At 45.5% G+C, this 26,170-nt stretch overlaps 1 protein-coding gene across 1 annotated transcript in view; it reads left to right on the plus strand.

Annotated features, from left to right (window-relative positions):
* The window catches only part of CNGA2 (cyclic nucleotide gated channel subunit alpha 2), a 379,775-nt gene that overhangs the window by 195,507 nt on the left and 158,098 nt on the right, over window positions 1-26,170 (plus strand). The window contains exon 4 of the mRNA XM_069613057.1: window positions 17,414-17,521. Within this exon, the coding sequence (XP_069469158.1) occupies window positions 17,414-17,521 (108 nt within the window). The remainder of the gene's footprint in view (window positions 1-17,413; window positions 17,522-26,170) is intronic.

The following is a 26,170-nucleotide window of genomic DNA, read 5'->3' on the forward strand; positions in this document are numbered from 1 at the left end:
GCTATTGGGCAGAAGGTGCGGCCGTGTAGGCGTTGCCAAGATACGTCCGCCCGATGGCCGCTGTCTGCCGAGGATTAGAATGCTTGGTCAGCTCCTACGCGAGCTGAAGCTCGTCAAAAGATGCACACCGTCAACTGTTTTGAAAGATGCTGGAACCGTTGGCTCAACATCCAGGTACATATAAAACAAACAGTGCCTTACGTCCGGTTTTTCCCATGCTTTTTCTGTTCCCTGTTCACCGTGAGTTGTGTAGCCCTCCAATGTCACAGTGCAGTGGCAAAGCTCCGCCTCGCAATGTGGAGAAGCAGGTGCCTTCCTCAGACACGCTCATCCTAACAGAAAATTTCCAAACGCCAAGGCTGTCAGGCTAAGAGCCACAGTGGTCCAATGGCGATCCTGTATGGGGCTTCTTGGTAGATGACCTTGATAGCCTCAGAGAGAGTCCTGGGTCGGGGTCTGTGAGGGTATCCCATCCTCGTCGCCAATGAAAGGATGCTGCTGAGACTCCATACAATAGCACAGTTTGGATTTATTCCAAGTGAAATATGTACACTAAAGACCCCCAATCACCTCTCACAGCTCCCTCCTCCAACTGCCTCAATTCCAACCTAAACATTCCCTTACACCAAGAGGCATCCATATAAACATTCCACTGCACATTCCTCCCATGATTCAGAGCACTACACAACAAATACCCAATGCTCTCCTCGTCATTTACTATGAAACACTTCTTTGGAAAAATTGGTCATTTTTACAACAGTTTACAAAATGCCCACATCTTTTGCACTTTGCACATATTGCCCTCCTCCAAGGACATGCTAATGCTGCGGCAAAATGTGAATTACTCGCATATCTGAAACGTAGACGCTCCTTTTCTTCCCTTCTTTTCCCTTTCCATGCTTCCTTTTTGAATTCAGGCTTCCCCTTTTTATACAACTTTTCCTTCACTTTTTTCTTCTGTTTTGACTCTACTTCATTGAGTACTTCAGTTTTTCCTTCATTGCCATACGTTTCTGACAACTTTGCAACACATGCCAAGGAGTGCTCTACTCTTTTTGCCATGTTGAGTACATCATCCAATGATAGCTCATCTCGCAACCATAGTTCTTCACGGATTTTGTTACTTCGGCAGTTGATCATAAATTGATCCCTTATCCGTTCATTAAATGAGTCTCTGGATTTACATGACAAGGCTAGATGTCTCAACACTGTTACTAATTCCTCTATGCTTTCAACGGGTTGTTGAACCGTCACCCCAAAATTGTATCTTTCAAGAATAGTACTTGTTTTAGGTTAAAAATGAATATCCAACTTCTTTAAGGGAATATCCAACTCTGACATGTCATCTCCGTCTCCCTCTACTGTTATATCTGGAAGAGTGTCATATATCCTCTGCCCCTCATAACCTGAAAAATGCATGAGCAGTGCTACCTTTCTTTCCATGGAGTACGAGTTATCGCATGCCGCCCTAATGTAGTGTTGAAACCCTTTTTTCCATTGAGGCCACTTCACCTTTGGGTTTCCTGGGCATGCCATAAACTGTGAAGGTCCCGGCACACCTGTCATGGTCATGGTCTCCTTTGTACTTGTTTAGTTGTTCTGTATACTTCTATTTTGTTCTTTCACTTTGCGTTTTGCAATACGTTTTGCTTGCTGATATTTCTAACTTTTTGTGCATTTCTCCTTAAATGTAAGTGTTGTCTACTTAGCACCTGTTTAATTTATTTTGTATATATAAATGAAGTGATCATTCAGTTCTTTCTCCTCGTTTACTGCAGTATTTGTTTTGCTTGCTGATGCGTTTAGTGTATACTTAATATTCTGATTTTGCAGCCCAATATGATTTTGCACAGTAAATGCAAATTTACTTGAGCCTTTCAATTTGCTCATGCACACACTGTCACTGTTGCTATACTTGCCCAATGTTGGCCACTACGAACGCCTTAATTAGGGGATATAAGGCGGAGTGGCTTGACTCTTTTCTTAGTCTGGAGATTAATATGTCTAGGCAAGTCACTCCTTGTAGCACCCACGTCGGCTGCCGTAAATGCTGGGCGGCGGAGCGGCTTCAAGGTTGTAACTGCAGAGCAAATAGGTTGCTAATCCATTAGTCTACAGTGCCGGGAGTCTGTCAGAAGATCCTCATCACCAATGAAGAATAGTCCCACGCAGTTTCCAGTGAGATAAAATAACCTTTATTACAGGTTATGAAGTACAGACCCCCAGCTCAACCTCACACCTGGCTGGCTAGTGCAAACAGTAATAGAAGCAACATTAAGAGTAAACTTTCCCTGGCCAGAGGCAGGCTATGACACCCTCCTCAGACATTGTGGCATGTTACATTGTGACATGCCACATAGAACTATATTACATCATACACAATGAACACCTTGCTCTCTATGAATAGCAAGCATGGCCAAACTATTTACATACAGTGAGACGACTTCATAACAGTTTTTATTACACAGTGTAATGGTAATCAGTCTATTGCCCTCAGAAGGCTGAATGTCTTTATTGCCTCTGCAGCATTTGATCAAAGGCAAACACTTAAACTCGCTGGTCTACTTCACAGCGTATATATTATGACTGGCACGCAAATGAATTGGTAGGAAAGGCAAGCCTTCACAAAGAAATTCATGATGTATACCCAAGTATAAGTAACATGATAAGTATTGTTTCCAATTGCATTTATTAAAAAGAAAAGGATGTCTGTTATTTTGTTTAGAGCCACCCTCATGGCAAAACAAGATTTTCCAGCTGCAGCCATTCTTTCATATTACAGCCAACTCGGGCTTCCTGTTGTGCTACATGTCTGCTATGCTAAGTAATATGGGCAGTCTCCCTGCTTTGTGCATATCCATGGACCTGAATACTTTCTGCATTGGGATCTCCAGGTTTTGTCTCGAAAAACATACATTATTTCTTATAAAGACTACTTTTCCCTTTCAAATGTAACTAGGTTTCCATTTTATGTTTAAAATCTCAAAATGCTAGAGAAAGCACTATTCAATTATATGACAGTTTAAAATACTGCCAGCACCCAGTGAGACACAAATCCACCTCCACATGCTTAATATAAAATAAATGACCATTCACTTTCAATGTTCTTGAAGTTGGTTGCCGGTAATCGGGTTAGTCAGAGCGATGGCTTGCAATTAGGGATCCCCAGGGCTCACCAGTTGGCGCAGATCTTCTGCCCGATGACATGGAGCTCTGACAGATCCAATTACCTCTGTAGAGTTTTGCTGCAGTCCGGCAAACAGCTTTGGACTACAAACCAGGGGTTTCAAGAGCAGGCGACCACAAACCAGGGGTTTCAAAATGGTAAAGTCATCCACGGTCTCACTTGCCAATCCAAATACCGGATCCAGAGTACCAAATATCTAAAATGGGTCCAATGATCGACCATCCCAAGCAGAAATGCCCCTTTTAAGGATAGAGACAGGCACCCAGGCAGCCCACCACAGACCCTGCGGCTTCCTGTTAATACACCTGCCTCATGCCAGTCCTGAAATCCATTATTATTTTCAAAATACAATCCCTTCCTCTGAGGTTTTATCAGCAAACTCAGATATCCTGCTGCTGATGCTGCAGAATCCACAAATGACAACATAGATTATGAAATATCTGGCTTTCGGAGTCATTGTATCAGGAGCTAAAAATAGCAGGGCATCCCGGTAGCCTCAGATATTATCTAGGGGTCCAGATGTATTGGTCTACAGATGGGCTGACAGGAAGCAGATAGTCTGCTAATCCGTAGCCCAGCAACATGACAGAGACTGATTTTTTTTGTTTTTAAGTGCTTCGCGCAATCCCTTCTTATCAGAACCCCATAAGTTTCCTGCTTACTCTGCAAAATACACAATATAGCAACACATATTATGAAATATCTGGCTTCCTGAGTCATTGTATTGCATCAGAGGCCGCAAATAGCCAAGGACCATCTGGCTGGCTAAAGCTATATCGGATTACATGTGTATTTTCCTGCACCAGTGATTAAACAGCTGCCTCTGTACATCACAGAACACCTGTTATGTCATCCCTAGATAACTCAGCATGACGGATGACTGCCCCCATTCCTCAGTTTTTGCAAATCCACCCCCCACCCAGCATGTTTAGAGATCCCCTGCTCTGTTCAAAACATGAACATCTAGAATGCACTTATTACAGAATCCTATAAGCATTATACTTCAAACATTGTTAAACCCAGGCATTTATTAACAGATATTGACCTCTATCTTGTTTAGAGTTAACACAGGCCCTGCGTCTTGTAGGACCCCAGATCATTTTGTGTGTTGGGACATACATGTGCATCCTTCCTTCAGCAAATGTTAAGAGAAGCCCCTTCCTACCATAGAGCTGTCCTGCGCGCCCCTGTTCTATGCTCTGATTGTTAAATGTCCACAAACCTGTGCAGTTTATAACTTCCAGTGGGGTTTTACTAGGTCCCATCACCACAGAAAAGCATTTTATTTAAAAGCAAGCTACACACCCAGGTATAGAACATTTTCCAAACACATACTCTGAATACTATAGTTTTCAGAGTCATTTCTTTAGGGCGTCTTAAAACAATCTAATCGTTTAATGTTTGCCAAGTACTCCTGGGGCACAATTCCACCGTAGAAGCAAAAACAGCTATGAATCTGTTCGAAAAGTATGTGTCAAGCAGAAGCACAGCCACAGGAGAAATTGTTCCATTTCATGTGTTGCGCATCATGGGTAAATATCACCAGTTTGAAAAGATTTGCTTGGGTGCGTTCTAGTGTTCACCATAGTCCCTAAACCAGAAAATATATTCTACTTTTCTTTTGGGTTTTTCATATCACAGCTTTTACCACTTGTTTGCCCGACTGGTGTTTTGTGTCCTGCAAGGGAAGGGATTGGGTGGTTAGAGGGTTGGCAAGTGCATCTCAATGTTCTTGATAAAATCGTGGTGCAGCCTGACTCTGCAAAATGATGCCTGCTTTAAGCATCAATAATGAACTTGAGAGAGAGAGAGATAGAGAGAGAGACAAAGAGAGAGAGAGAGAGAGAGAGAGAAAGAGAAAGAGAAAAAGAAAGATAAAGGGAAAGAGAAGGAGGGAGAGAGTTTGTGTGCTTGTGTGTGTGTGTTCGAGAGCGAGATCTCAGGATCGCAGTGTTGCTTCATGGGGCAGGGCCCAAAAGCATCAGGGTTCATACCCAGTTTATATAAAATGTAATCAGTCCCCCTATTAATCTGCAGCTATTTACCAACTCCATCCATTCCTTTATCTATGATTTTTGGGATGCAATCAAATGCATAGGGTTATTTCTGGGCACAGTTACACATAAGGGGTGGTCCTCATGTCATCTATTTATACACCATGATGATGGTCTTGTCCATCAAAATATCAAATTTATATCAACATGTATGTCAAACATTTTGGGGTTCAATCAAATTTATATCAAAATGATACTGAAATTGTATAACTGTCATATTGATTTTATATCAAATTTATATCAGAATGTATATAAAACGTAAATAAAAAATATTGGGGTTCAATCACATGTATGTCAAATTTATATCAACAATGTTGGGGTCAATAACATTTATAGGGGGCAATTACATTTATTGGGGTTCAGGGTGTGGAAAGGGGCGGGCCACCAGTCAACTTTAACATTGATATAAAAAGGTACCCCCTTTCACTACTGACATTTTTGTTTTAGCTGTAGGAACACTTACAAGTAAGTACATATTTGTTTTTCTTCAGTGTCTACCCTTATTCCTTAATCCCATCCAATTGTGCTTTATCCCTTCTACTTTCACCCCTTACACTATAGATGTGAGCCAGAGAGTTACTATCTATTGATGAGGTCAGAACAGGAAGCTTTTACATTTGGGAGTGAGTCACAGAGCCTGCTAGCTATGGATGGGCACCGGGAGGCCCTGGGACACATTGGCGGGTTGCCTAGTTGTAGAAGGGTATGCAGATGGGTGAAGGCAGTGGATACATGGCAGGCATGTTACAATACCCACCACACACAGAATTGTCACCTTAATTTAAAAAGGTGCTATTTCTCTCCACATTTGATACTGACATTATTAACTATGAAGGATTGAAAGGCTGGTCTGGTCAGGATTCAAATTTTATCTGCAGGTCTTGACTATGGTTTTGCCCATTACATTTCTAAAGCTCTGTCCTCTTACTACACAGGGCTTGCTCATGGGGTACAGTGGGCATATACAGGAGATAATGGAACAATGTGTACACATCATTTTGTTGTTAAACATTGGGTATATAAAGAAACTTGGAGTCTAAGGCTTTCTTATACTATCTTTGCCTGACTGTTTTGTATCATCATATAGACAGAATAACATTATTGAAAACATTATTCCTGTAGTCCAAGTCCCTATCTCTAACTAAATATTCCTATTTTCTACACTTTGCCCTCTCTCCAGGGGTTACCCTAGGGTCTCGCTTGTGTTTGCGCCTATCAAGGGTCCAGAGTGTGCAAGGGGATCTTTCCCTATCCTTGCTCACTACTTTCCTGTCAACTAAAATGTTGCACACGTCCTTAAGGTCGATACGTTACTTTATTGACATCGCCTTAAGACTGTGTGTCTTATAGCACTCAGATTCTTGATTTGAATGCTCAAGCAAAAAAAAATAAAATAAAAAAACAGCTCCCAACCTTCTGGGGCTGTTTCATCTTAAAAGATGCTAATATGTCTGGCCGTATCCACCACTTTTGCTTATGTGGAGCACGGGGTAAAGGTCATCACTCCTGAACCTGATGTCAACAGGTTTCAGCAGTATCACATTATTTCCCGCTTTCCTCAGGGCATACACTGACTTTAGAATTATTAGTCTATTTCATAACTAGCAGAACAGCAAAGCATAACAACAACAACAGCAAGAATTATAACTATTCTCATCCTTTGTGTCCACAATCCTGGACTATGGACTGTTTTCCCCAATTTCTGTAGGCCGTGGTTTCCTGGTCACGTGCCCTAAAGGGGAGAGAGGGATGAAAAAAGGGGAAGTCTTGTCAGACTCCTGTGTACAATATTCTCTCATTGGTGCATTATGTCATAAAAAGGCAGCAAGGGGATTCTCACCTGTCTTCTTTTATGTGGATCTGGCCTTCTTGTAGAGACTTATCCCGAAATGTAGTTTGGACATCTGTAACACAACATATGTTTCTTAGTGCTCAATGCATGATAGTTCACCTTTTATGCCACTATTGTATACCTTCCTGGTGTGTACCTGTGTGATCCAGAGTCTGTGTTCTCTTGTTCTTCCGAGATCGGGCCTTTCTGTGTGGCATAGGCTGTTCCCAGGCTGCGGTTCTCATGTGCTGTTACCCACTATAAAAAAAAGGGCAAAAGCACTATATTTCTATACTATAGCGACCCGGAATTAAGGAGCTTGCTAGTGCCATCCAGTTATTTTCTAGGCATGTATAGTCTACCTGATCGAACCGTCCCGTTCCTCTCAACTCGAGTGCTATTCTTACCCTGTTGTCAGTTCCGTAGGCACCGCTCTGCTGTCTTGTGTGCGGTCACCATTTTTGAGCCTCTCTTGTTTACGTACCTTTACATCACGTGATCGCTTTTCGATCTGTGTTGTTTCACTGTGCATTCTTGTCCGATCTTAATATAAGTAAGTTCTCTTGTTAATGCGTATCTGGTATTCAACAAAACCATGATGCCGCTCTTCATTCATACATGCAGTATCTAAGTCCATAACAGGCTCAGACCGCCCCGTCCTCTAGGTACTCTGGGAAATGTAGTTTTTTGCTATTATTCCTGCCGTGTTCTCACACTTCCGTGTTTTCTCTTACTGTATGGCTATAACAGTTCTACTGGACTTACTTGACCATGTCTGATGTCTTATAAGGGATTTTATTTGCTGTTATTGATCCCGAATAGCGGTCTCAATAACAGTTGTGCTCTTCGACTACCCTCGGCTCTACGTCTGCTGGGAAATGTAGTTCTTTTGTTATTTCATCTTCTGTGTGCACATAGGGCTACAACACCCTAACTTCATATATGGTGGTGTTCACATCGTTGTTTTTTCGATTTTGCAGGGTTGTGGCAATCTGATCTGCTCACTATTTCTTGTGGTTTAGCCTATTATTTCCAACATTATAGTACTGCTAAGGCTTGCCAACATATTTCTTCATTTAGGCCTTCTATATGGCTTTTTATTCTGTAGATCCACATTTGTTCTTGCTTCAATAGCAAAGATGCTACATTTCCACCTCTATTCGGTACCAGGACTGTCCACTTGAGGTCATTTTCTGAGTGGTTGTTCTGAATAAGGAAGGAAAGAGAGGAGTCAAAGATAACTCCAAGGTTTCTACCTTCAGATGAAGGAGAAGGGGGAGAGCCCATAGAGGTTGGCCAGAGTAAAGGGAAGAAAGAGGGAGCAGGAGTCCCAAAGGGAAGGATTTCAGTCTTGCTGGCATCGAGGCAGAGATCATTGGAGGCATACCTGGATGGCAGATAAACAGTCAGGAATGATGGAAGTAAGGAGAGGATCAGAAGGAAGTTTGAAGTAAGAGGAGAAAGTGGAAATAAGTTGTGCAAGCGGAGCAAGATAGATGTTAAAGAGCCAGGGAGTAAGGTTGGAGCCCTGGGAACGCCGCAGGTGGAGATAGAGGTGAGAGAGGAGAAAGAGCCCAGGATAACCTGGGAGGGTTGGTCAGTGAGGAAGGAGGTCAGCCAGTCCAGTGCCCGCTACGTGATACAAGGGGATCATGGAGCTGTTTTATGAGGATGGAGTGGTTGACCATATCAAATGCAGAGGAAAGATCAAGTAGAATGAGAACAGCTGGAGAGTTAGAGTCAAGAGATGCAAGCCGTTCTTCACAGGTGTTCAGGAGAGCAGTTTCTGTGCCTCTGGATGCTTGGAATACAGATTGATGGTTGTCTAGGCAACTGACAAGCTCAATATGCTGGGTCAGTTGGGGGCGTGGCTACAGGGCCATGTGAGGAGACGTGTTTCCAGAGGAGCTCCGATAGATTCTGTAAAGATCTGCATTAATAGTGCACATGGAGGTGCCCTTGAAAACAGAAAATACATGTGCATGCACATGAACATGCAGAGCTTGCTTACAGAGATTATTGGGCTCATAGAACAAAGGGATCCTGCAGTTTGGAACAAAACAGAGGTCGCAGTGACTGGGTAAGAAACAACACAAAATGGCGGATAGGTAAAGGACAAAGGGACCGAAGATGAAGACCCGCTTCCACGTCACGGAGAGAAGAAGCGCTGGAGAAGAAACGAAAAGGTAGACCCCCGCCATGACGCTAATATGCACTGCAAGCTTACGAGGACATTCTGCAGCAGAATTGGAGTGCCGAGATTGTGGCAGCCCGAGAAAAACATATTCCCTGAAATACATGTGAGCAGAGCAACGAGCTGCTAGACCCCCTGGCTCGGGTGCCTACAAGTGGAGCGTGTGTCCACGGGTGGAAGCACAGCGCAGGAAGCATTCAGTAGAGGCTGAGGAAACAGCTGAGCAGCTACCATAGTCAAGATCGCAGAAAGCAGACACATTGTTGCTAGAGGAGCCCTGGGAGAAGGGCATTGCCCTCGACTGGAGCGAAAGAAGACAATATCATTACGAGCTGAGCACCCTGGCAGAGTGCGACATTGTATCACTGTCACCTACAGCCCGCAAGCAGGAAATACTGGTTGAGTCGCGTACAGTGAGAAAGGGGGATCCCTCATGTAATAAAACAAAGGGACCACTCGAGTAAATAAATTGTGGCATTACAAATTGTGGAGACAGGGCGCAGATCGAAGGGCGGAAGAGAGGAGCCCCGCTTTAGCCCCAGACAGTGTTTGATGTTATTCGGAAAGGAGCCAATAACACGGCGGACCACGGAATAAGGATCCCTTGGAATGAACGGGTCAGTACTGTGCAATTGCTATGCCTTGCAACTAATCACGGATATAATCAGAAAATGAACTGAGGCAGAGTGAGGCACGCACTCACCACCAAAATGCAGACAAGATGACAACCACACTGCCATAGCGCCCAGTGTAAGGGAAGCACCGATCTAGGTACACATTATATAGAGATACAAGGCAACGCGCGCGGTGTGCGCCAAGAATAATGGGAGTTATGGTGGCCGTGTCAAGAAGCCGTGCACAGTAAGACAGATCTATAGAAGCAACTGAAGCCTGCAGATGAAGTTGGGCTGTGGTGGTCACACGTGATTACGGAGGTGGTGCATCTATGGTGCAGAGAGTGACAGTGCACACACAGAAAGCAGGACAAATGCCAAAGGAACAATAAAGGTGATATCCTAAGGCCAGCACTGGATCTGGGTGAGTCTCCCTTGTTATGCACCTGAAGGCCCATTCCACTAATAACGTTGACTGACATATGGAACGCTGTAACACGCGCCCCAAATGGCAACGGCTTTCAGGCAACAAGGGCACTGAAGTCATAAGCCCGATGACACCAAGGGCCTAGAGGAAAAGGTGGTGTCACCATGCCAGACCAGATCTTATTTGAACAGTGCCCAGGGAGACCTGCTGAAGCGACATACAGCCAGAGGTACTTACAAAGAAGAGCGCCTGAGGGGCCAAAGGACACGTAATGATGACCAAGGGGACCAAATCAAAGGTGAAACAATCTTCACCTGACCTAACCAGACAGGGGAATGGGCAAGCCCACTGGGCAGGCAGCGCCCGGGAAGAGTAGTCTGCCGAGAGGAGACCAGCAGATCTTGGTCGTCATTGCTGAGCTGAAAACGGCATGGGAATCCAAATTAGAGGAACTGAGGACCTCCCTGGAATCTAAGATCGATGCGGTCAGCGTGGACGTTAATCTCTTGAGGCAAGATGTCAGAGCCATAGCAGAATGCATGGGAATGCTGGAGGAAGGAGTAAAGGTGAATACCGAGATCTGCACAGCAAACGCCAAGGAGATCCATATCCTACAACAAAGGGTGAATAACCTAGAAAGCCGAGCAGAGGAAGCGGAAGGGAGAGCGTGAAGAAATAAATCCCTGAAGGAGAGGAGAACCCCCGACCACACGAACTATATTGAAAATATGATATTGCAAGAGATCGGTGCGGGAGCACTCTCCCAGGGGTTCTCAGTAGAGAGTGCGCACCGGGACCAGGCAAAGAAACCTCCACCTGGTGCTCCACCACGGCCGATCATAGCCAAAATTCTGAGCTATAGGAGACAGGGAGAAGATCCTTGAACACTTTCAGAAGGGCGGAACGATCAGCAGGGCATCAGCGACTATCACGGCGTACCCGGTCTATACGTTCCTGGTGCAAAGGCGGTGCTTACGTTTTGTGGCTTTAAAAAGGAGGCTGCGAGACTCCAACTTGAAGTACATACTGCTCTACCCAGCAAAGCTAAAGGTCTTCTATAGAGACAGAGCGCTTTTCTTTTTTTTTAATCCTCGGAGGACGCCGCTGCATGGATGGACGGGATAAACTGCCCAGATGGAACAGAAGGCCAAACGACAGCTGCAGAGGATAAGTGAACTGCCGTTTCCTTCAGGGTGGGTGGTGAGCCTGTGTAGATGGGACGGAATGTTATCTTTAAGCGGGATACATGGAAAAGGATCATTAGAGGCATCACCAAATTTGATGGCACGGGAAACATTGCTCTAGTAGGGCATTGTAATTGCTAGAAGACATTTAATCGAGTGAAATGTTAGATGCACTGAGATTGGATTATTGGAGCGACGCCAGGGAGAACAGCCTTACCCCCATTAGGTAGATTAGTTGGGATACTAGTAGCATAGTGTCCACCTTCTGCGACCCTTACACCAACACTAGCAGGGCAGGGGGTGAGATGCGGGGGAGCCTGAGATCCAGGGATGGAGCTGGGCAACAGTTGGGAGGGGTTTGGGTTAAAAGGAGGGTAGGTATGGGGGGAGTTCAGTTAAGGGCAGTTGGGGGAGAGGATTGGGGGAGGAGTTACAAAGGGGTTAGGGGGAGAGTCCGCAGTTGCAGCTCAGTCTAAATAGGAGGAAAAGGGGGGTGATGATGGGAGGAGTCAGATACGGCTGATATGGGTGACCTGAAAATAGTGACCTGGAATGTGCAGGGGTTAAATAGTTACATCAAACGAAATAAGATCATGATGTACCTGAGAAGGCAAAAAATAGACATAGCACTGCTACAAGAAACCCACTTGACCAGCGATAAACTTGAAGTGATCAAGAAGAAATGGAAGGCGACCATGGTGGGAGCTACATATTCGATGTATGCTAGAGGGGTTTTTACATGGATAGCACCTCATGTCCCTTTCAAATGATTACAGCAAGAGGTGGAAATTGACAGTAGGATGGTGCAGTTGAGGGGGCTAGTGGGGAATAATGAAGTGAACATCATCAATATCTATGCCCCTAATAATGACACCACCACGTACTTTAAGAACCTATATAGCAAGATCAGCCCATACGCAGATGGAGTAGTAATAATGGGTGGAGAATTTAATTGTACACTGGACCCCAGGCTTGACAGATCGGATTGCAAGATGACCAGAGCGAACCCTGCTGCGAAAGCTTTAGGCGTACTCACACAAGACTTTCAGTTGATAGACATATGGAGAAGGCTTCACCCACAACACAGGGGGTACTCACATTATTCGGCCATGCATGACTTGCACACTAGGTTGGATTACGTATTTGTGGCGGGTACAGTAGTAGAGGCAATAAGAGGTGCAGAGTATGGGTGTCCTCCAAAGAGCCATCACTTTTATGTATTTCTCAAATCACCTGTCTCGGGACCTCGCTCCTGCACAACCAAGCCAGCAGTCTACCTGGTTTGTCGCCTTCTGCATGTTGTCTTTCCAGGTATTTCCTATAATTTAAGTTATTCATCCGCTCCCAGTGGGCTTTACATGTTTCCTGCAATTGTCGTATGACTGCCATCCCTTCTGGGGGGTCTGCCTCCTCTCCCATTTCATCCTCCATCTCCCTTTCCGTGCGTTGCAGTTCCTTCAATATGCCTCCCTGTAACCCCTTTGACCTCAAGATTGCTTACCCTCTCACCACCACCTTAAATGCTTCCCAAAGCGTACCGGAGAATTGCACACTGCCTGTGTTGGTCTCAAAATACTTCCTAATGGACTTCCTCAAGTCTTCTCTAAATATGGTATCTCTCAGCGCTTCAAGAGGGCGTAAATGACTGCTTATACTCTGATAAGATCGAAAATGAGGATATTGACATATGGGAGGTACTGGAAGAGATTGATTTACCTAAGCTTTTGAGTATGGATAGAGAGAGATTGGAGGCACCATTCACAATAGAATAACTTGAAAATGTGATCAGGACTTTACCTATTAATAAAGCCACAGGAGCAGACAGTCTCCGGAGTGAGTTTTATAAAATGTACATGACTGACCTGCTCCCACCGATGCTGGCCATGCTAAATGAGGCGTTTGACAAGGGCAGGCTACCAGAGACCTTCAGAGAAGCGATTATTATCCCATTCCTGAAATCGTACAAACCTAGTACTGATTGTGGATCTTATAGACTGCTATCGATGTTAAATCAAGATAGCAAAATACTTACTGATGTAATGGCTAACAGATTGAAACCTTTGATTAATACCCTCATACACCATGATCAGATGGGATATCTCCCCCAGAGGTGCATCTCCGACAACCTCAGGAGGCTGCACCATATTAGATACCAGATGGAAGGGAGCTCCCAGGAAATAGCTACAGTATCGCTAGACGCAGTTAAAGCTTTTGACTCGGTCAAATGGCCGCGGTTGATGGCGGTTTTGTAAAAATGTGGGATGGGGCCAGCATATCTGAAGTGGGTTGCATTATTATATAGTGAACCAGTGGCTCGTGTCCGGACAGGATCGGTCCTCTCGGAAAAGTGGACCCTAAGCCGAGGTACCAGGCAAGGATGCCCCTGGTCCCCGATGCTATTCATACTGGCACTAGAAGCATTGGCAATATACCTGAGGCACCACTACAATATTACCGAGAAATTAACACGAAAGGGGGTCAGCACTTGATATCGCTGTATGCTGATGACATGTTACTATATCTAAAATATCCTGAAGAAAACCTGCAGTATATTCTGGAGGTATTAGAGCGATATGCAATAATATTGGGTATAACGATTAACCCACGGAAGTCTATCGTGTTCCCCTTAGGCAGATATGTAGGGGTAATGAAACACAAGTTGCCGGTGTTGCAGATAGGGTGGGCAACAGACACCTTTAGATACCTAGGGGTGGATATATATCATAAAGTAGAGGATGAACATAAGAATAACACAGAAAGAGCAGTGAAGGGGATCGAGCGCAGCAGAGAATTTTGGGCATGGCTACCCCTGACCATGATGGGAAGAGTGGCAGTGCTGAAGATGATAGTGCTGCCCAGGTTACTACACAACTTCGCTAACGTCCCATACTTGATACCAAAACGTTTTTTTATCAGAGTGCATAGCATATGTAGGGGGTTCATCTGGCACAACACCAGGAACAGAATAGCCCTGTGGAAATTGCAGACCCCGCATGATCAAGCACGGATCAGACTGCCCAATTTTGAGGTATACTACCTGGTGGGCCAGCTTCAATGTGTAGTAAGATGGCTATCCGATGATACCACATCAGAATCCAGATTGCTGAGAGCGGAATGTGCAGCTTATTTTTTAAATGAGTGGATTTGGGTAACTGAACCCCCGAAGCGGAGGAGATCGGCGCTGTTGGTCCTAGGGAAGAAGATCTGGCAGAGGGCCTGCAAGATGATGGATGGGGAGACTGTCTCCATGCTCCCCGCAAGTCCTCCTAGTGACACTGAAAAGTGTAGATGAACAACTAAGGATAACTATTAGAACACACTGGGAACCAGTGGGGGTGACGACCATGGGGGATATATGGCAGGATGGGGAAAGGATTGATTTTGAGATATTGAGAGATGAAACGGGTTTGCACAGTGGCCAATATATCACATATGCTAGGCTCATGGTATTGGTGAGGAAGACATGGTCAGAGAATGAGCTGTCTCAGCAGCCAGATGCCGCAATAGAAACATTCCAGGCAGTGTCAGAAGGTGGCCATGAGATCTCCCGGATATATGAGATAATGATGTCTAAGGTGGGGAAAGAAGAATCTCAGTTAGGACAAGACTGGGAAGAAGAAGGGGGGGAGACGATGAGTGATGGATTGTGGGCGCAGATGCAGAGATACTATAAGAAAGTATCAAGAATTGTGAGGTTACAACAGATACAACTGTATATCACCCACAGGGCATAGATGACCCCCAAGAAAATTGCCAAGTTTGCAAATGAAACCACACAACATTGCGCAAAATGCGCTGTAGAAGAAGCAGGGGTGGTGCATATGTTTTGGGCATGCCCAGAAATAGCAAGATATTGGGTAGAAGTCACTAACCTACTAGCAGACAAAGGGATTAAACTAATAGTGGACTCTCTGTGGGCATGCATGGTGGGGGTATACCCTAGACCACGCAAACTTAAACATGTGAGTAAACCTAAAGACCTGGCCTAAGTATTAGCGAAGTGCAGGATAGCTATGGGATGGAAGGCAGACACAATACCTAGTGCAGAGGCCTGATGGTGAGATTTAATGAAATGGGCGGATGTTGAAATGGTAGTATGGAGAGAGGCGGTACGCAGGGGAGGCGATGAAGAAGCCGAGACGCTGACAGTTTGGCTACACCTGGTAGCATTGTTAACGTTCTCAGGACTGGAGGAGCCAGGAACTAATAGCACCCCCAGATAGCGAAGAAGATGCGACAGTTACACACTAGTGGATTGAGGCTGTGATCGTGAGACTCGCGAGGGGTGGGAAGTGGGGTGGGAGGTGGTCGAGTTAGTATTGGTTTTATTTTTAACACCATGTTGAGGTGCGTTGTGTGCTGTTTGTTGTTGAAATAAATAAAAACATATTTTAAAAAAATAAAATATGCTGGGTCAGTTGGGTAAAGACCAGCTTCTCCAAGAGTTTCCCAAAGGAAGAGGGTGAAAGAGATGGGGCAGTAGTTAGCCGGACACGCACGGTCGGCAGAATGTTTTCTCAGGTGGGGGTGCACAAGAGAGTGCTTGAGGGAAGAGGAGAAATACCCAGTAGTAAGAGAATGATTGCAGAAATCAGCAAGTGCAGGGGTAAGAGAGAAGATATTGTCCTTAATAGTCCTGGAAGAACAGGGGGAGACCTGTTTGGAGAAGACCATCATAGATCGAACAACTCTAGTAACTCATCGGATGTGATAGGGGAGAAGTAGGAGAGAGAGGTAGAGGGAGGATGGGAGGTCATAGGTGGCAGGGGGATGGGAGGAGGGGAGGTGTAAAAGGAAGAGAAAGAGTGCTCAGGATGTCCTGAGTTTTTGCAGTGAAGTGTATGGCGAGTGCATTGCAGAGGGCCTGAGAGGGAAGAGGCAAGGTGGATACTGCGAAAGGGTTGGCTAGTTCCTTGCAGATTTTAAAGAGGCCAGCCGTGTTGTTGAATGCACCAGAGACGCGAGCCTGGATGTGGGCCCTTTTCTTTGAGCAAATGGAGAGTCAGTATTGCCTATGAAGAAGGTGACAGGCCAGTTTGTCAGAGGTTGAGCCTGAGGTCTGCCACTTCTGTTCCGCTGCTCTGCACTTGCGTTTCAGGGTTGCAAGTTCAGAATCAAACCAGGTGTTATGCTTGGTGGCATGTTTCAGGCATGATCGTGATCACGTAACTGTGATCTTCCTCACATGAACAAATTAAAAACCTCTAAGAAAGGGGTATCTGGCTTTCAGGCCTCCCTACAAAGGGTGAATTGCAGAACATCTCTTTTTAAATACTCAAATCAGGCAAACATTCTGAACAAAAAACATAATAAGATATAGGCAGTTTGCCAACCCTGGTTATCTTCGGCACTGAAGAGTCCTCAGCAGGGCATCCCACGCCAAGGAGCTATTGGGTTATCTGATCAGAAGAGGGCCAATTAGGATAAAAAAAACACGAATGGTAATTACTGGGTAAAACAATGTGCTACAATAAAAATCCATGTTTTTAAATTAAAATTTTTTATTTTCCTTTAAAATCCCCTGTCAAGAATGAAAATTATCCCCTGAAAAATCATTTTACACGCAGATAAAGGAGTAATTACACTCATGTCAAAATCTTATCTGGTGCCCTCGCTGCTTTGCTGTGGGAATATGGAAATCTCCACTTCACAGAATTCTAACTGTCCATAGCTCAATCTCTATCTGCAACGCTTTCAAGGCTCTTCTCTTACAAACTTAACTAATCAAAATGTACAAGTTTGAATGCTGAGGCTTTTTTCCTTGCCATCCTTTCCTTTCTACACCTTCCCGTCCTCCTGTGGCCCTGTAACACATTATTTTCTCTGCTTGGTTATTCTAAAGAACTTTGAGGTTCACAATGCAGGTCCAATCTACAGAAATACTTGTAATAAATAAACCTTACCATATTTTTGTTTCCTCAGAAAAAAGCGGGAATTGTTTGTGGTGGATCCCTCAGGGAAGTGGTATTATCGCTGGCTGCTCGTGATTGCTGTGCCTGTTCTTTACAACTGGTGCTTACTTGTTGCCAGGTGAGGCTGGAATTGTTTCTACGTGTGTCTGTATACAGCTGCTTCTGTCAGGAAAACGACCGCTAGTAAAGAATGGTCTTAATCAGGTCTTCATATGCAAATCAAGATTTATGAAACTTGCTCCAACAGTGCATCTGCATAGTTGTTCGTTTAACAAGAGGCATAGTAAGGTTGTGGTTTATAAAGAAACCATCTTTGTTTACAGTCATGTTTTGTTTACCCATGTGCAATGCTTAGCTTTGACAAACTACAGCTCAAGTTATACTATGCTCCACCACTCAAAAATGAAAAAACTAAAATTCCCTAATAAAATAAGCAGTAACTCCAACTCACAATACCCCATGTTCCCTGCAAGCCCCCATAATACAATAAGTGCAGAATCCCATACGGAAGCAAGTCAAGGCTAAGCAGTACCGAAGAAAGGGAACGAAGAAAGGGGAAGGAGAATAGCATAACAGGAATAAATGCTTATGCTCATGCACAATTTCTTTTTCCAGGATTGCTCAGATCTAGAGAACCAGCGCAACAAGATGTGTTTTCCAACCTCTAATAGCAAGTTACAATTTACAGTTACAACACTCATGAATATTTAACTATAACTGGATAACATCTACCATCATTAATGCATTATATATAAGACACTTTCATTGCAAGGAAATGAAGTCAATCAGAAGTTCCCAAATACAGGTTAGTGAAATGCAGCAGCAGACTGTACATGGGAAAAGGGATTACAGGAAGAAGTCTGGCGTAAAGGGATGGAAATTGAAATGATGACCGGCAAGAGTTCCCAGCAGAGGAGCTGGAGATAATTGTTGTCAAACGAACAGTTCGCTCTGGGGAATGGGCAGAGAAGTGGTCCTTGTTATTCATACACGCCTCCAAAATATAATAAGCTAACTGTATTTATTTATTTATTTTACTATGCCTTAAGTAGTTTGTAAAGCACTCTTTTTAAGGGCGTGGGAACAGGGTGGTTTTCTGGGGAGCAGATCAATTCCTGGAGATTGTAGATGCTTCAGTGATGAGACATCTGAACACAGGAAGAGGTTGGATTCATGAGGAAGACTTGTTATTCAGTGTATTGTCTTGCTTACAGTCACTCCATGTCGTTATGTTGGAAGGTTCGTTATGGAACAACCAGACGTGACATGTGGGGAATGGGTTGGGAAATAAAGGCAGATTACATGTAACACTGAACACGTGTGGACGTATTCTGATTAATAACGTGTCAGCATAAGCCAGACACTAAACGGGTGATGAAGCGGTCTCAGACCCTCCTACATGCATGATTGACTGATTCTGTGCTGAACACACAGATGGAAAGGCTCGGATGGTATAACACACTCCCTGCAGATAGTGGCAGGAGAGCTGAAGGCACCGAGTATGAGCGGCGCCACCCATTCGCACACCCGAGACAGGGGCGATGGGCTCCAGCCCGGCGACCCCACAGCAATAGTGCAGGCATCTCTCCTTGCAAAGGCCCGCACTGGCAAGAAATGCCTCAGCGGGAGCAGGCAGCCACATCGGAGGCCCAATGCAATGAGGACACGGTGCAGTTGACTGCGGATCACTTTTCTCCACTCCTATCATACGGGAGGGATGCCCTGCCCCAGACAAGGGATCTTTGGTTTCCCTGGTGAGCAAACAAATACAAATCATCATGTGCCAACATATTTCAAGGGACATTCTAAAATCCAGAAAATCGCTCATACAGGCACAGAGGCTGGTGCACAGACTTAAAAAATTAAAAAAAAAACAGAGCAACCAGACATCCTCGAGAAATGTTTGAACAGGAACAGGCATGGGGAGGCCCAGACCTGGACCCAGTGGAACATATCCAGCCAATGAGGGACACCTTCCCCATACCTACGTTATTGCGATTCAACATGACAGATACCACCAATATGGGATCCAGATGGGCACTGTGGATCTGAGAATTTGATGTTGACCTTGATGCGCTAAGACCTCAGGAAGATCAAAGAATAAGAGGCCTTCTCAGCATCTTTGTGCTGCCGGAAGACCCTGACTCACAGACCCTGACTTAAAACGCCACCTGGACGTTCACAAAAATGTTGACTATGAACATCATATATTACACACAACCATCCAGTCCCAAGGAGAAATGCTGGACACATTTGTAATGCGACTACGAGCAAAAGTCAAACATTGCGAACGACAAAAGAATCAAATCGCAGATTATAGTGGGGTGTGAGTCTATGAAGTTTAAAAAGAAACTATTACACACTCTCACAGAAATACTATTAGCCAGAACAACCACTGCAGTTGATTTCCAAGTCTCCACGTTGTGCAAACTCCAGATCTCATCAGCACCTACCATAAAAGAAGAAACCATAAACAAAATTACATCACAGCCATCACACGTGAAAAAACAAAGGTGAGAACAAAGGCAGTGATATCGATGTGTATACAATTTCCCACACAAAGAATTGTGCCCTTTGATGGGTCAGGAAGGCTCCACATGTGGGGGCAAGGATCATTTCCAGTCCATGTGTCGAACGCCCACAATACAACGCTCACGTGGCAGAGAGATGCAGACATATAGAAGCAACCTACTGCCACCACAGGATGAAGGGAGGAGGACTTTAGTACTAAGACATCCTACTTGGGAAAAACACAGCACTTGGTACTAGACATACAAACTCACCAGAGAGGCGACAGAAAGGGTGAAGACGTTTACAGCACCTAAGAACGACAACACCCTCCACCAACAAGTCTGAATCTACATCAAGCAGAAACAGATGAAAAGGATACTTATACGGCCTATGCATCCATACAGCCATAGCACACAGTCTGATACTTCCGCTACAGATAAATGGACAAACGTATGAGTTCCTTATAGATTCAGGCGCAACAGTAAATGTAATGTCAGAAACAGAGTTCTAGTCACTGAAACAGACACCCAGTCTGAAGAAAGCTCCAGTTGACATCTATGCCTATGGAGCCAAATACCCGCTGACATGTAAGGGTGCATTCACCACCACATGCACCTACAAAGACAAATCAGACAACATTACAATCCATGTAATTGATCCTGAGAAGACGTGCAGATGCATCCTAGGTTTCCAGTCCGCCATACAGATGGGGCTCATACACTTTCTCTATCGGCTAATGGCCGGCCGATACATAACTCTAGGAGCCTAGATTGAAGCCACGTTCCCGGAACTATTTAAAGGCATTTGAAAACTCAAAGGATGCAAAATTAAACTTCACAATGACCCCACAATTAAACCGATCGCCCAGCACTATAGAGGGATACCTTTCAATATCCAACACCAAGTTTAGAAGGAACTGCAAGCCCTCATACATGCAGATGTGATTGAGCCAGCGGCTGGACCCACCCTTGTGGGTATCACCAGTGGTGCCACTGCGCACAGAAATACCTAATAACCAGATCCAGCTGTGCATCGACAGGAGGGTCCGCAATCACGCAATAATGAAGGAACACCATCAAGCACCCCGGATCACAGATTTAATGCACATACTCAATTGGGCCATTGAGTTTTTCCAGACTGGATTTAAACAAGGGATACCACAAGTTTGAGATTAGTAGTCAAGAGACATCAATACTTTCACTACATCACTATCTTCTGGACCTACTACGATATAAGAGACTCAATTTCGAAATATCATTAGCAGCAGAGATATTTCAGGAGGAAATGTGGAAGGTCATTTGCCACATCAGGAGCTGTTTAAACTACAGTGATGACATTTTAGTATATGGAACATCACAGGAATCAAATGACACTGCCCTGCTCCCGGTCTGTAAGGCACTAGAAGACGTAAACCTTACATTGAACTAAGACAAATGTGCTTTCAATAAATCAATGCTAAAATTCTTTGGGCACATATTCTCCCAGAACGGCATGGAACCAGATCCAGATAAGAGCAAACCGCTCACAGAAGCACCCCGACCCATGAATGCAGCACAAGTCCGGTCATTTCTAGTGCTTGTCACCTACTGCACAAGATACTTGCCCGATATCGCCTCCACTAGCTCTCCGCTGAGAACCCTCACCTAGAAAGACTGCAAATTTGGCTGGGACCAGGAATGCCAGGCATCATTCAACAAAATTCGGCTTGAGATAGCATTTTTATTTATTACATTTATATAGCGCGCAGGCATTGTGGCGCTGTTACTTGTAGGGGAACTTAGTTACAGGTACAGGTACAGGCTGTGCCATGGGTTACAGTAAGGCAAGATCCTGTGTTAAGCGATAAGGAGTATCATACACCATAGTACATCATACATGTTAGTCATGAGAGTTTAAACATATGGGGTTGGTAAGGTGAACAAGGTAGTTTTCATGGCTTTGCGGAAAGCAATTAATGAGGGTTCAGCTCGCAGAGAGGTGGGAAGGGTGTTCCAATGTAAAGCAGCAAGGTAGGGGAAGCTGGCGCCACCTGCTCTAGCTCTTTTTACCCTGGGTACGGGGAGCATATTGGCAAAGGGTGTCCTGGTGGGTCTTGTATAGACGGCCGGGTGGATGCTCTGGGATAGGTACGCTGGGGCTGAGAGGTGGATGCATTTGTGGGTGATGCTTAACGCTTTGAATAAAATCCTTTCCTTTATGGGGAGCCAGTGGGACGCTTTTATGGCAGCAGTGATGTGCTCTCTCTTGGCAATGCCTTGTGCAGCACGCACGGCACTGTTCTGGATTATTTGCAGCTTCTCAAGGTTTTTGTTAGAGGTCCCTAGGAAGAGAACATTACAGTAGTCTAGCCGGGAACCAGTTATGGCTCTGGCTATGTTGGCGCAAATGTCTTTTGACAGAAACGGCCTGATTGCGTTGAGGAGTTTTGCATGCTAAGCCGCAGAGGAGGCGATTGCATTTACTTGTCTGGTCATGGACAAGTTGGAGTCAAGATAGACCCCTAGTGTTTTTACCGTGTCCAGTACTGGAATTCTGATTGAGTCAACGGTAAAGTGGCTAAACTGGGCGTCAAGTTTCTTGAGGGTGTTGGTGGAACCTACGAGTAGGAGTTCAGTTTTGTCAGAGTTAAAGCAAAGGTCATTGTTGGCCATCCACATTTGGATTGTGTTATATATTTTGTTGAGAGTTGCGCAGTCAGTGTCATAGTCACCTGTTAATGTGAGAAGGATCTGAGTGTCGTCGGCGTAGTTGGTGTAAGAGATGCCCATGGCGTCGAGGATTAGGAAGAGGGGGTGGGTAAAGATGTTGTATAAGGTAGGGGAAAGGCAGGAGCCTTGGGGGACACCACATAGCATGATGGTGGGTGACGCAGTGGCTAGGTCAGAGAAGACCTGCATGGTCCTCCCTTGGAGGAAGGAGGTGATCCATGTGGTAGCTTCTTGAGAGAAGTTGGCTGTGGAGGTGAGGTGATGGCAAAGGATGTTGTGATGTACAAGATCGAAAGCTGCAGAGAGGTCGAGGAGGAGGAGCAGGACAGGTTTACCTTGGTCCCTTGCGTCATCCATTTGGTTTTTGAGGTCGAGTAGGGCGGTCTCTGTCCTGTGCCTAGGCCGAAAAATGGATTGCCTCAGTCCTAGAAGGTTATGCTCTTCGAGGAAGTGCTGGACCTGCAGGTAGGCTGCCTTGTCTAGAATCTTGAGGAGGAATGGGACTGTGGTGATGGGGCGGTAGTTGTTAGGGGAGGTGGGGTCAAGTGTAGGTTTTTTTATGAGAGGTCGGACCCATGCTTCCTTGAGGCATGAGGGGACTTTCCCCGTAGTGAAGGAGGCATTGATGAAGGCTGTTAGGAAAGGGACAAGGGTGTCTGCGCAGTCTCTGATGATGGAGGCGGGGCAGAGGTCTCCTTTGCAATTGGAGGGTTTGATGTTTTTGCATGATGTTGATCATGTCTTTCTCCTGAATGGTTTTGAATGAGAAGGTAGGGGGGGCCTTTGTGGCTGAGGAAAGGGGGGGTTGAGGGGTTTAGGGGGGGTGGTGAGCGCTAGTTTGGTGTTCAGAATTTTGGCTTGGAGAGAGCTGATCTTGTTTCGCATGGCTCCATGCTTTATCTTTGGTGAAGTTTTGGGGGGTCGGTGTAGGGGTCTCAAGTTCCCTGAATATGGCAAACATTTCCTTGGAGTTACATTTGGCCTCAGAGATTCTATCTTCAAATGATATGGCTTTGGCTTTGATGATGGCTTTCTTATAATCATTTGCGAGGGATTTGAAGTTAAGTTTGTCTTTATCATCACGGGATGATTGCCATTGGGCTAATGCTGCTCGTTTGTCAGTGCGCAATTTGAGAAGGTCTTGGGTGAACCAAGCATTGGTGTGGCTGGTAGGTTTGGTTTTGTGCGGTTTAAGTCGGGCGATAGCATTGATTGCTGCCGAGATAGCAGAGTCGTAATTCTTGGCAAGAGTTTCTGGGTCGTTGGAGAAGGGGTTCTAAAGGCAGGTCCCTGTAGGAAGGGTAAGAGTCTTTCTTTGGTCAGTTGGCGGCCACTTCTTGTGAGGGCTGGTGGTAAGGGTTGGGGTGGGGATGGGGTGGAGGTGAGGATGTTGAAGGTGATGGTGTGGTGGCCGGACCACGGGTGGGGGTATTGCCTGTGACTGTGAGGGGGCAGTTGTGATGGGCTATCCAGTCTAATGATCTGCCTAGGGCATGAGTGGGGTCTGTGATGGTGTTGGCGAATCCTAGAGTGGCTAAAGCTGCGTCAAGTGATTTGGCAGCAGGGTCTTTGGTGTCATTTAGGCCTAGGTTGATGTCACCGAGGAGAATGGCTTTGGATGACTTTTTTAGGTTGTCAGCCAGGAGGTGGGTGAGGGAGGCCTGAAAGTCTCCCAAGGGGCCTGGTGGCCGATAGATGAGGTGTAGGGTGATGGGGCAGTGGTGTGAGATAGTGACTTTCAATTGAAGGTAGTCGCTGTTATTGTTGATAGTTTTGTCTACTTTTCTGATGGTGATCGAGTTTTTGGCTATGAGAGCGACACCGCCTCCTGTGGTCAGGTGATCTTGTCTCGTGATGGCATAGTCTTGTGGGAGAGCGAGGGATAGAGCGGGGCCTGAGGCTTCATGTAGCCAGGTCTTAGTGACCATTAGAAGATCTAGATCTAGGGTGGTGATGAGGTCGTGGATGTCTAGGGCGTGAGCATTGATGGATCGGGCGTTGATGAGGGCACATTTGAGGTGGGGTTCAGGTGTGGAATTGGTGGTAGTGGATAGCATGGCTGTGGTGGAGGAGTTGCACATCGCAGTAGTCACATTCAAAGTAGTGGGGGGCACATTTTCTAGGGTCCTAGACACAGGTAAAGTAGCATTTACATCAGTGGATAGCCTGGTTGTGGTAGAAGAATTGCACATTGTGGTATTCACATTCAAAGTAGTGGGGGCACATTTTCTAGGGTCATAGACACAGGTAAAGTAGAATTTACATCAGTGGATAGCCTGGTTGTAGTAGAAGAATTGCACATTGCGGTATTCACATTCAAAGTAGTGGGGGGCACATTTTCTATGGTCCTAGACACAGGTAAAGTAGCATTTACATCAGTGGATAGCCTGGTTGTGGTAGAAGAATTGCACATTGCGGTATTCACATTCAAAGTAGTGGGGGGCACATTTTCTAGCGTCCTAGACACAGGTAAAGTAGCATTTACATCAGTGGATAGCCTGGTTGTGGTAGAGGAATTGCACATTGTGGTATTCACATTCAAAGTAGTGGGGGGCACATTTTCTAGGGTCCTAGACACATGTAAAGGTGCATTTACATCAGTGGATAGCCTGGTTGTGGTAGAAGAATTGCACATTGCGGTATTCACATTCAAAGTAGTGGGGGGAACATTTTCTAGGGTCCTAGACACAAGTAAAGTAGCATTTACATCAGTGGATACCCTGGTTGTGGTAGAAGAATTGCACATTGAAGTGGTGGGGGGTGCATTTTCGATAGTCTTAGGGCCTCATTACATGGTAGGCGGTAAGGGTTTACCGGTACCAGTATTTTACCAGTACCGGTAAATCCTTACCGCCTTACTACGAGGTCCCTTTGCGGGTTGGGGATTTTAACGCCTGCTTTTTGCAGGCGTTAAAAATCCAACCCGCAAAGGGACCAGGGTGCTAATTACGGTACCGCAATTTGCGGTACCGTAATTAGCGCCTTCCCCATTCCCATTATGCCCTATGGGGCAAAAATGGGAATGGGGAAGGGCAATGGGGGAAGGGGAATTACCGCCCGCCAACCTTGGAATAGGGCGGTAATTCCCCTTTCCTCCAAGGCAGTACCGGTAAATTACCGGCATGAACCATGGCGCTAATAGCGCCATGGTTTACCGCCTACCGTGTAATGAGGCCCTTAGCCATTGTTGCAGTTGCATTGTGGTCAGGGCCGTGCATACAGTGTGGGCACGGGGTCATAGTGTGGCGCAGCCTATGGGATTTATGAATTGCTGAGGGAGGAACGTTAAGGCTGGTGGATGGCTTCAGGGATCTGGTTTGCAGGCGTGTGTTGCGAACGTCTGTGGGCATAGGTTTTGAGAGCAGTGCACATGTGAGGGTGCGGGCACGCAGACGCTGAAGTCTGGAGGCAAGTGTTTTAAGCAGCTCAGGAGTTAGGGACTCCTTACCTTGTAAATCGGGCAGGATACCACGGCGAACGGCAGACTTCGAGTAGCGAAGAGTTGCAAAGAGTAGTGCAGGCCTTGTCCTCTGGCCTTCTCGTCCCGG

This window comes from Ambystoma mexicanum, chromosome 5p, assembly GCF_040938575.1.
Source record: "Ambystoma mexicanum isolate Mex_15411 chromosome 5p, UKY_AmexF1_1, whole genome shotgun sequence".
NCBI classification, from domain to species: domain Eukaryota; kingdom Metazoa; phylum Chordata; class Amphibia; order Caudata; family Ambystomatidae; genus Ambystoma; species Ambystoma mexicanum.